Source organism: Aotus nancymaae, unplaced genomic scaffold, assembly GCF_030222135.1.
Source record: "Aotus nancymaae isolate 86718 unplaced genomic scaffold, 86718_ANA_hifiasm-v0.15.2.pri h1tg000108l, whole genome shotgun sequence".
Lineage (NCBI taxonomy): Eukaryota > Metazoa > Chordata > Mammalia > Primates > Aotidae > Aotus > Aotus nancymaae.
The window spans coordinates 29,226,040-29,238,145 of record NW_026988523.1 but is presented as its reverse complement, the minus strand read 5'-3'; the positions used below and the strand labels follow the sequence as shown (position 1 = coordinate 29,238,145).

Genomic DNA, 12,106 nt, shown 5'->3' with positions numbered 1-12,106 from the left:
TCCCACTGGGAAGGAGGATTGGGGGTCTCCTGAGAGAAGGTGATTTTGCCAATATAGAACTCCAGCCAGAGAGGCTGTAGGAAGGTTTATCTACCCAGAGCAAAGACCAGGGAATGATGTGTGAGGCAGCGTGGGTTCAGCTGGAGGAAGAGGAGTGGGTGAGTCACTCTTTCTAATGACTTGTCCTGATGTTTTTGTTTCTAAAGACTGGATTCTGGAGAGCGTCTTCAGACCCAATGAAGACGACCCCCAAGGTAGGGAACTACTTTCCAGGTAGGACCTAATGGGAAAGGGTTCCCAAGAACTTTCAGGTTATCCCTGCTGCCTGAGGGGCTGAAGAAGGAAGTATGAAATCAGAAAGAAAATGAAAATGTGTGTGAGGTTTGGTTTGTTCTTTTCAAAGTTTGTTGTCATAAAGGTAGGAACTGTCTCTCTGGGCTAGGAGGGTGCTGTGTTCATTAGAGATTATCTTTGCAGTACGCCTTCTCTTTTCTGCCCAGTGAAACATCAAAACCTTTGGTTTGGATTAATCAGCATTCCTTGGGATTATGCACAAGGGATGTAGGGCTGGGCATCGAGTGTCATCTGTAATGAAAGGAAGGAGTCTGTGGGAACATCTCTCAGAGGCATTTACTTGAACTAAGAGAAAAAATTCTGCTGTGTGCCAAGGGGAAATTGATAATCACCCTCTGAACTTTTAAGACTTGTTATAGCACGTTTATGTTTCTGTCCTCTCTGTGGGTTTAAAGGGATCTCCCAGGGGTGGATGGCAGAGTGAATATTCATTCTGGGCTCACTGGTACATCTCCAGTCTCCTGGGAAGGCAGGGGAGAAGTTTGACCTTGAGCACATTTGTAGCCTCCACTTCCCACCCCTACCACAGATTCAGAGATGAGGCTTCTTTCTCTCCAGTTCTCTAATTTTTGGGGAAACCAAGAGTTCCTTCCCACAGAAGATGGCATTACACTATTTCCTGTCTTCAAAAATTAAGCTTCCATTGTTCTCTAAGTTGATATTTATTTATAAATTAAGTTCTGGACCTTTTATTCACAGATTGCTTAAAGTTGTGCAGGAAACTCCATATGATAAAATGTGCTGATAGCACATAATTCTGTCCATGATATGGATGACATTTTTATCTTTGGAGGATCCTCATTTTACATAATAAGATACAAAACTAAGTGGGCACCCTCTATCCAGTCCAGGGCACTTCATTAAAGAACTGAGTTTGCTGCTGTCTGTCATTTGCTTTTCTTCATGAGACCTTTGAACCACCTAAATATTGCCAGCACCCTCTTTTGGGACCCTGACATCTGAGAGGGTGAGATGGCACAAGTGCAGACATCCCTGGTTCCTCCCTGAAATTTCCCTCCTCCTTTAATCATCTTCTTCCTTAAGGGACCCGCTCTGGCTGCTAATGACTTGTTTAGACCTCTCCAGGTTTGGACTGTTATACATAGAATAAGTCAATATGTGTTTCTCGGTGTCTGGCTTTTTCGCTCACATTTTGATCTGAAATTCATTCATGTTCGCAAGTGTAACTGTAGTTCTTCCATTTCCTTGTTGCATACCATTCCACTGTAGTCACGTATTACAGTTTATCCACTCTACTGTTGATTGACATAGAATTTTCTTTTTTTGTTTTTAAATAATTATGGCTGTGAGAAGTAATGTTGCTTTGAGTATTTTTGTCAATGGTTTTGGAATAATACTGGCACTCATTTCTGTGAAGTAGATTGTTAGAAGGGAACATATCTTTTATTGTCCTGAATAGTGCCAAATATTTTTCAAAATGGTGATGCTAATTCATGCTCCTGTAGCAGCATATGTGAGGAGACATTTCTCCAAATCCTTGTGAACTCTTAGTTTTATCTCCCCCCAAAAATTCCATCACTGTGGTTAGTCTTTCATTTGTATAGCATCTTACTTAAAATTTTTAACCAAAAATTTTGTTTTAATCTCATGATGCAGGCCAGTAGGTTTGCGTACGCCCGTCTGACCCCAGCCATGTAAGTAATCATTGATCAAAATGTCACTATGCCACATGACTGTACTTAATAACAGCTGCTTAAGTTATTAAAATGAAAAGGATAACTGATATACATTTGAGTCTTGGATACTATGTGGTCACTTCTCTATGTTGCTTCGTTGAAGCGTCACAATCACTTTGAGGCATAATTAGTTTGGTTCTATTCATTATACAGATGAGGAATGTGAGTCTCAGTTAAGTAAATTATTCACGAGACACACCCACAGCTGGATCTCTCTAACACCAATGGCTAATCTGTAAACTAACATGCTGCACTGCCTGTAGTGGTGAAGTAGACTTGCCGTAAAGTGAAGTTTGCTTCCACAGCTGGGCGTGTTAGCTTAGTGGGGTTGCTGTTACCCATTGCTTTATGGGTTTGAGATTGGTGTTGCAGAAACCCAGATGGAGAAGCTCTTGGCTGAGGGAGTGAAAAGTTACTGAAAGGATAGACGAGTGCATTTGAAGGATCATGCTTCCATAGAGCATGTTGTTGAGCCTCTTGGAATAAGAACAGATACAATCAAACAGAATCACCCGGTCCTCAGTTGTACCATTCAGTAAGCATCAGCATGCCATGAAGTGTGCTCACTGCTGTATTTCGGGGACATAAAATATATCCCAGGCCTCTGTGGCCACCCATTCTGTCCTGTCCAATGAAGCTGTTCTGTTCCATTGGTCTACGTCTCTATTTCTGTACCAGTACCATGCTGTTTTGATTACTGTAGCAGTTGACTAAGTTTCTGATCAGGTTTTCAGTATTCATTGAGAGAAACAGAACCTTGTGCAAACAATCCACAGCACGACGTGCCCCTCATAAAACTTTGTTTCTGTGTTGCAGGTAGTGCTGGTGTTCCCTCTGAAGTATGAGTCTGGTAAGTATTCTGGAATTACTGTCAAGAAAAAAAAAGCTGGTTTCAATGTGAAGTGCCACCCTGATTCTGGGATCATGATAGGAATAAGCATAGTGAAAGTGTTTTTTAAAAATCATGGCCAAATTTTGAGGCAGCAGCTGTGCTCCCTTTTGGGTGGTACTGAGTTGGGTGCTTGAGGATTGGTGGTGTCTTGTGTGAGGCTGCATCATGTGATGTGAATGTGTGTGCTTCTGTGTAGGTGAGTCTGTGTGTTTTCTCAGGAGAGATTTCCCATTTGCACAGCTCATTCGCCAGTGTCCACTTCTAAAAAATAAAATCCAGCCCCACTCTACTCTGTACAGTGATTCCTCCACCCTCACTAGAGCCATCCCTGGGTCTGGTTTATTATCCTCACTGTTCAGGTGGAGAAACCGAAGGGCCAAGTGGTGGCCCCGGCTACCAAGTTCCTGAATGAAAAAGTGAAAACACAAACCCAGGAGTGTGGGCCAGTGCTGACACTGGTAACTATTGGCATGCTCTTAGTCATGTACAGGTTATTTCATCATCCACATACTAAGCCTAATATCAGTTATTTTCCTGATCCCCCCCTCCTCCCACCATCCACCCTCCAGTAGGCCCCAAGCTCACAAATTCTAAGAGGACTGGGGGACCACACGGGCCAGTGCGACCCACTTCAGTTGTGAACTTAATTTGCTCAGCAGCTGGCCGAAGCACATAAGCATTGGTGATGTCTTTTAGTAGATTTAGTAATATTACCTTCCCAAGTCCTAAAATGCTCAAACCCGGCCAGCTGAAAATGGTGAGGAGAGGGACAGGTAGGAACTCTGTAGCACTTGGTTGGTAGCCTGGTTTCCACTCCCTCGTGGCAACTCTCTTGTGCATGCAGGTTAAAGATCCTGAGCCTCAACCCAAGCCTCCTTCATGAGGAGCCCTCTCACTATTGGCCAGCTACTGCAGCATATGGCCACCAGCCCAAGTGAAACAAAACGTTGTTTTAAAACGAGTTATGTATTCATAATGTCCACTCATTGTTTTGTAATCTCTGCTCTCTCTGTGGTTATGTCTTCCTATTAATTTCTGATACTAATTTTGTAATTTCCCTCTTTTCTTGATAAATCTCACCAATGACTTGTGTACTAGACTTTTCTTGGAAACAACTGTCAGCTTCCATCCACTGCTGTGGCATCGTCCACGGCTGGGGCATCATCCACAACTGGGTCATCATCCACGGCTGAGTCATCATCCACGGCTGGGGCATCAGGGGCGTCATCCACGGCTGGGTCTTCATCCATGCTGGGTCATCATCCACTGCTGGGGCATCATCCACGCCTGGGGCATCATCCACAGCTGGGTCATCATCTACGGCTTAATCATCATCCACGGCTGTGGCATCAGGGGCATCATCCGTAGCTGGGTCACCATCCACGCTGGGTCATCATCCACGCCTGGGGCATCATCCACGGCTGGGTCACCATCCATGCTGAGTCATCATCCACGCCTGGGGCATCATCCACGGCTGGGGCATCATCCACAACTGGGTCGTCATCTACGGCTGAATCATCATCCATGGCTGTGGCATCAGGGGCATCATCCATAGCTGGGTCATCATCCACGCTGAGTCATCATCCACGGCTGGGGCATCATCCACAACTGGGTCGTCATCCACGGCTGAGTCATCATCCATAGCTGAGGCATCATTCACAACTGGGTCGTCATCCACGGCTGAGTCATCGTCCATGGCTGGGGCATCTTCCACTGCTGGGGCATCATTCACAACTGGGTCGTCATCCATGACTGAGTCATCATCCACGGCTGTGGCATCAGGGGCATCATCCATGGCTGGGTCTTCATCCACGCTGGGTCATCATCCACTGCTGGGGCATCATCCACGCCTGGGGCATCATCCACAACTGGGTCGTCATCTATGGCTGAATCATCATTCACGGCTGTGGCATCAGAGGCATCATCCATAGCTGGGTCACCATCCACGCTGGGTCGTTATCCACGCCTGGGGCATCATCCAAGGCTGGGGCATCATCCATGGCTGGGGCATCATCCACTGCTGGAGTATCATCCACGGCTGGGGCATCATCCACGGCTGGGGCATCATCCACAGCTGGGGCATCATCCACGCCTGGGGCATCATCCACAACTGGGTCGTCATCTATGGCTGAATCATCATTCACGGCTGTGGCATCAGGGGCATCATCCATAGCTGGGTCACCATCCACGCTGGGTCGTTATCCACGACTGGGGCATCCACGCCTGGGGCATCATCCAAGGCTGGGGCATCATCCACGGCTGGGGCATCATCCACTGCTGGAGTATCATCCACGGCTGGGGCATCATCCACTGCTGGGGTATCATCCACGGCTGGGGCATCATCCACTGCTGGGGTATCATCCATGACTGGGGCATCATCCTCAGCTGGGGCATCATCCATGGCGGGGTGCGTCATCCACAGCTGGGGAATCATCCACTGCTGGGGCATCATCCACGGCTGGGTGCGTCTTCCACGGCTGGGGCATCATCCACCGCTGGGTGCATATTCCACAGCTGGGGCATCATCCACTGCTGGGGCATCATCCACTGCTGGGTGCATCTTCCACGGCTGGGGCATCATCCATGGCTGTGGCATCATCCACTGCTGGGTGCATCTTCCATGGCTGGGGCATTGTCCACGGCTGGGGCATCGTCCACGGCTGGGTGCATCTTCCACGGCTGGGGCATCATCCACTGCTGGGTGCATCTTCCACGGCTGGGGCATCATCCATGGCTGTGGCATCATCCACTGCTGGGTGCATCTTCCATGGCTGGGGCATTGTCCACGGCTGGGGCATCGTCCACGGCTGGGTGCATCTTCCACGGCTGGGGCATCATCCACTGCTGGGTGCATCTTCCATGGCTGGGGCATTGTCCACGGCTGTGGCATCATCCACTGCTGGGTGCATCTTCCATGGCTGGGGCATTGTCCACGGCTGGGGCATCGTCCACGGCTGGGTGCATCTTCCACGGCTGGGGCATCTTCCACGACTGGGTGCATCTTCCACGGCTGCGGCATTATCTATGGCTGTTTTGACAGATTAATCAGATCCAGATTATTAACAATTTGAGTTCCACTTGTACAGTTTTTGTTTGTTTCAGAAGTTATTTGTTAATAATTGAATGAAATAACTAAACCAGAATTTTCCCGTTTTAATTATTTCTATTTCTATATAGAAAGAGTTGTTTTAAGAAAACAGATGCCTCTGCCTGTGTTTGTGAACAGGAGTGTTGGGTCTAAAGCCTTTCTCTGGTAGCTCTGTAGGAAGATTGCCCACCTCACCCTTGCTTTCTGCGGGTTCCAGAGGCTTCCATTTAAAGGAGCATCTCTCCCCACTCTCCCTCACCCGACACCAGCTCTCCTGTACCCACTGGCTTTCTAAACGCTTTCTTCCACCTTCACCTCATTGAATTCAAGACTCTGGAAAATAGTCAAAAATTATAAAAAGGTGGGAGTGGGGGTGATCGGAAATCCCTGCTATACTATTTTTAAAGGAATCTACTGGAAACTATGTTTTAAATAAAGCCATCCCTTAGCACTAGGATATCAAGCCATTCATTTTGACAGAACTTTGAGACCCAGTCCAAATGTTTTTTATATGAACATATATGTATGTGTATGTATACAACTATATACATATGTATGTATATAAAACAGTTGTATGTATATGTGCATACACATGTATACAGTTATGTATATAGTTCTGTGTATATATATACACATGCACATATATATATAGTAGTTTTAGGACACAAAATTACTGATCTTGAGGAAAAAGCATTTGTCTACATAAATACTGAAACTTATCTGGCATAGCAAAAGTCCCCTTTAAGAAAATGACTTACAAAGCTCAGAGTGACAGAAAATGCTCACAGCGTGTGTATGTGAAGAATGTGTCATGTTGGCTCCAGCTGTCAGCATTGCCAGTGTTGCTGCTGTCCTCAGTGCAGACAGCTGTGACATTTGTTCAGAACCTTCAGATGCTGAGGGTGGCTGAGCTGGCCCTGCCTGGGCCACAGACCCTAAATTGGACAGAGGGGAGGGACTGGGGGTCAGAATCAGCATAGTGAGGAGGCCGGGTGTGTGGAGTAGAGCCGACTGTGGATCCCCTGTCCCCAGTTGAGGTGCCCCCTCCTCTGTACAGTGAGGAGGGTAAAGAGAGGAGCCCTGGGTATGGTTTAGATGCCACTCCTCTTCCTGACACTCTGCTGTGGAGCCTCAGCTTTCCGAAGCCATCTTACATCTCCCAAAACCTTCAGGGGAGCAGAGCCACTGCATTTAAATAAGCGCGGCGACCTGCCTGTTCCTGGGCCCCTCTGCCCTGAGTTCTCACAGCTGACCCGGTGGGGTGAAGGTGTGTCCTAGCAGGTCAGTGCTGCCACCTAAATCTACCCAGTGGGCTCCCTGATGACTAAATTCCCATGGAGGCTCTGAGTTATTTTCCAGCTGGGAGAGGCCATCTCGGGAGTGTCCCTCACTGTCCCACACTGCCCTGAGACCCCAAAGCCTTCTTGCCTCTGACACACCGGGGCATCTCAGGTGGAGAGCCTTGGCTGTCCTGATCCTCCTTTCTGAAGCTGCTCATGATGTCAGAGAGGGGCCAGGGCAGCCGGGAATCCTAAATAAAGGGGGCGTGGGTTGAAGGGAGGTCACTTGATCCTGCCAGCTGTGCCAGCAGAGCATGTGTGGCACTTTCTATCTGTTGGTGTTTCCTGGGACCCAGAAGCACAGAGTTTACTCACACTATTAACACTCATCATCAGCCACCTAAAGGCCTCTCTTTCATATTTTTCTTTATCACCATTTCAAATCATGTTTTCCTCTGAGTCACCAACTCAAGTGTAAATCGTGGTTCCACTCCGACTTCCCAATCATCTCTACAGATTAAAGAATTCATAGTGTGTTTCCATTTCTTAAGCAAATAATTTTTCCTCTTTAGGCCTCATCTGGTTTATTTTTTATGATTTAAACTTAAACATTGAATTTCATCCATGTGTGCATATGAACCATTTCCATTACTTCCAACAGGTCAGCATTGTGTAAACTACATTTTAGATTAAACCCTGTGCTGAGCGGCCAGGTTGCTACCGATACCACGTGGCCAGTGAGGACTTCCTCCTGCACATTTCCCTCCATCTCTGAACCACAGTGGACTAGCTGCATGGAGGGTGCACACTTAATGTTACTATGTGCTGAGGGACGTCCTGCCGGATGGCTGACCTTATAAATATCCCAGTTGTAAGAGCGTCTGAAGCTCCACAGCCTGACTGGAAATTTATTTTTATTTTTTAAATTGCAACATTAGTTGTCTGCTCAACACTCATGCCTCAACTGGTTTCATGCCTCACTCAGAAATAACTGCACAATTCTAGGGCATCCACAGGAACCTATAGGTTTTGCCTGCCCGTGCCCCTGGCTGGCTGATCTCCAAACCCTCTCCCTGTCTTCCCTGCTGAGGGGGTTCTGGCAGCTCCTACCACTCCCATCCTGCTCCCCCCAAGCCCTTTTGCTTTGCTGTCTGCTCTTCCAAGCAGCTCCTCCCACACAGACATTCTGGGCTCCACAGGGGTTTCTTTCACCTCAGGTGGATCAGAACATGTGTTCATGTGACTTTGATTCATCCACATTTTGCCTTCTCTAAATTGCTTTGTTGTGATATTTGTCCATTTTTAGTGATATTTCCATTTTATCTGTTTTTTCTTTTTTTTTTTTTTCTGAAATCTAGATTGTCCTTGCTAGTATCTTTCCATTGTTCCATATCCCTCTGCAATTTTGCCTGTTGGATCCTTCTTCTAACAAAGCACCTTAAATAGCCATTCAGGAACTCATAAGGTTATGCGACTTATCAAAATCCTAGAAACCTCAGCAAGTTCAGCACATGAAAATGCACTCAATCCCAAGTCATTAGCAGAGTACACACTGAAACTAATTTCTCACTCTTACACCCACCAGAATAGGCACATTATCAGAGACAATGTGGAGGAACTTAACTGTCGTGTTACTCTGGGAACATACTTAGTTTCAACCATTTTGATAAATGGCTTTCTAGTGTGTACTACAGTAATCAGCACCTGTGACTCTACAGTCTCACTCCTGCCATCTATGTCCAAGAGACGTGTGAGCCAAGGATGTTGGTGTCCACCTGGGGGACCTACAGAAGCCTTGTTTCAAGCAACTATCATGAGAAACAGCAGAGAGTGAACGTAAAAAACACGGAGGTGTAAATTAGTTGTGCCAACTTGCTACAATGTTATATACGACTCAGCAGTACAAAATGACAAATGTTTCATCACGTGGAACATGGGTGAAATTCACATATTCACATATGATTTTCAACCAGAAACAAAAGAGTACATACTGCAGGTTTGCATTTATATAATGTTTAAATTTAAAATGTGTTGATCATGATCAGAGTAGGTATGTCCTGGGGTTACTGCCTGGAAATTAGCTGCAGAGGGACTGCTAGGGGATGTACATCTGGGTGGTGGCAACACAGTGTAAGAAGGCAGCGGTCTGCGCATGTCGTATGTGTGCCACAGGTAAAACAACCATCACCTAAAAACAAATGCAAATAATATCTTTCCATCATGCAAACGTCCATCCTTATTGTCTCCCTGTGAGTCTATCTATATTTTAAATAGAAGTAACTTCAATTTTGTATGTACAAGAACACGCTCACGCTGCTCCTTTTAACTGGGAAAATCATGATAACAGATTCTGTAAAAGACAAGACGAGAGGTGAATTAAAAGTCAAAGTCTTTCGAATACTGTTGCCAAAGTCCAACGCAATATATTAGCAATCTTGATTCCGAGGTTTGTTTTTTTAATTTTCCTTTGCGTTTGGGATACATGTGCAGAATGTGCAGGTTAATTATACAGGTATACATGTGCCATGGTGGTTTGCTCCACCTATCAACCTGTCATCTGGATTTTAAGCCCCACATGCATTAAGTATTTGTCCTAATGCTCTCCCTCCCCTTGCCCCCTACCCCTGACAGGCCCCAGTGTGTGATGTTCCCCTCCCTTTGTCCATGTGTTCTTATTGTTCCACTCCCACTTATGAGTGAGAACATGTGGTGTTTGGTTTTCTGTTCCTGTGTTAGTTTGCTGAGGATGATGGCTTTCAGCTTTATCTATGACCTTGCAAAGGACATGAACTCACTCTTTTTTATGGATGCACAGTATTCCATGGTGTATATGTGCCACATTTTTGTTTTGTAAAGGAAAGACTGGGGTTTTGATATGGATATAAATGTGGTGGGATGAGGACAGGATCCCTACTGTTGAGGGTGCTGCTGGGGAGAGTGGTGAGAAGAGACAGAGCCCTCAGGTTAGAGGAATGGACATTTGGTTAGAAGTAGGACCTGGGTGGTCCTCAGGGACAGTCCTGGGGTTGGGTCTCCAGGCTGTAGCTCTGGAGGGTTCTCTCTAAGAGGAGAAGGGACTCTGTGCTTGTCCCTGCAGGGCTTGGGATGAAATAGGAGTCTGAAGATGCTGACCTTTGGTTTGGAAGAAATGAACGGGAAGAAAGGTCCACTCTGTGCTGGTGCAGCCACCGCCCATCCTCAGCCAGGCCTTAGTCCAGCTGCACAGACAGTGGCTCAGATCAATAGTAAGTCAGGTGGGAAGCTTTATAAACTGAGTTCCTCAAGCCACTGACACTCCAGCCCAGGTGCCCCTTATCAGATAAGGGCATTAGCTGCTCACCCAGGGTTGGTCAAGTGGAGGGAAGCGGAGCGGTCATGTGACAGTTTAGAATGTTGCTTTCTAATACAGTTGGGTGTTACAAAGCCTAATACAGTTAGGGGTCAGTTGGCTGCAGGGGTCCCTTGTAGCCAACTGATCACTGGAAACGTGTAGCCCCCATGGCAGCTGACTGTGACACTGCTATGAAAGGATTGCCCTGTTTTGAATCACCCTCGTCTTTCCAAGGGGCTTCATTTGAGATAAACCACATCCTATTTGGGGTCTGGGATGGAAAGGAAGAGACAGTGGCCGAGTCTTGTGTCCAAGCTCTTTTCTGGGCTCAGGCATCTATTCCAGGACATCAGCCCTCCCACAGAAACCTTGGGTCAGGACATCTTGAGAGTCAGGGGAGTTCATGTTTTGGGGGGATCTAGAGCAAGATCTGGAGGTCTGGAGTGTGAAGACATCTCTGGCCCCGAGGCCTCAGGTACGTTTCTGCCCCAGGTGCATCACACAGCAGTGTGGTGACTGGAAAGTCACATGCCTTTAAGAGAATTTCTTCCAACTGTGAAGTGCAGGCCACAGCTCCTGCTCTGCCCACCCTCAGGGCTGACGTGGGCATCACAGGAGATGATCGCATGTACTGTCCATGCGCTGTAAAGCCTCTCACACAGGCAAATGAAGAAAAGCCAACCTCCATCCTCCCTTGCCCTGGAGCATCCATGTCCCCTCTCTGGTCACCCACTGTCAAGTGTGTAGCTTCTCCCAGGCATTTAATGATGGAGGAATCATGGAGCATTGAAGAATCAGCCACTTTTTCTAAAGCTTTAACTCTGTTCAATGATCTTCGGCCTCATCATGCTAACCAGTCAGCCCTATTAAAGTGTTTAGATGGCAGTGCAGAGAACTGGAGGCTGAGGGGTTGCAGGACATTCCCCGGTTCTCATGGCTTTAAGTGGGATTGAGCCCAGGCTCTCAGGTCCCAGCCCTCATGCTCAGTCACTCTGCTCAGCTGCCTTTCTGGACCATCTCATCATAAAGGCATTTTCCACACAACCCTTCTCTTAGGTGTTTCAAGTGCACGTGAAAACCCAAGATCTTCCAAAAGCCCAGCGCTGGCTCAGAGGCTGTGTCGGGGAGTCAGTGCAGTGGGATCCACCGTTTGAGCTCTGCATCAATTATGGTCCGTTTCCTCTGGTCTTCTGCCAACAAGATGTCAGCAGCTCTCTTTACTGTGAATGCATTTCCCAGGTTCTTAGCTGATGAATTTGAGGAGAAAAGCATTTTCCTCCTTCAAGAATCTATACAGCCCCAGACCAGCAGCAAGTCAAGAAGGGGCCCCCGACCAAGCACAGGTGCTGCAGATGGTGAGCTGATGGCACTGTGGATATTCAGCCCTTATGTTGATTCAAGAATAATGATTGCAGGTTTGTTCCAAAGTTGCATATTTAAAATCAACAAAAATGCTAAGCCATA

General features: G+C 46.9%; 2 protein-coding genes across 2 annotated transcripts in view; both read left to right on the top strand.

Annotated features, from left to right (window-relative positions):
- Window positions 1-2,012, top strand: part of LOC135272250 (uncharacterized protein C22orf42-like) — a 37,227-nt gene extending 35,215 nt beyond the window's left edge. The window contains exons 11-12 of the mRNA XM_064370528.1: window positions 207-254; window positions 1,972-2,012. Coding sequence (XP_064226598.1) covers window positions 207-254; window positions 1,972-1,979 — 56 coding nt within the window. The 3' untranslated portion in view covers window positions 1,980-2,012. The remainder of the gene's footprint in view (window positions 1-206; window positions 255-1,971) is intronic.
- The window catches only part of LOC105711518 (uncharacterized protein C22orf42-like), a 248,132-nt gene that overhangs the window by 93,674 nt on the left and 142,352 nt on the right, over window positions 1-12,106 (top strand). The window lies entirely within an intron of this gene.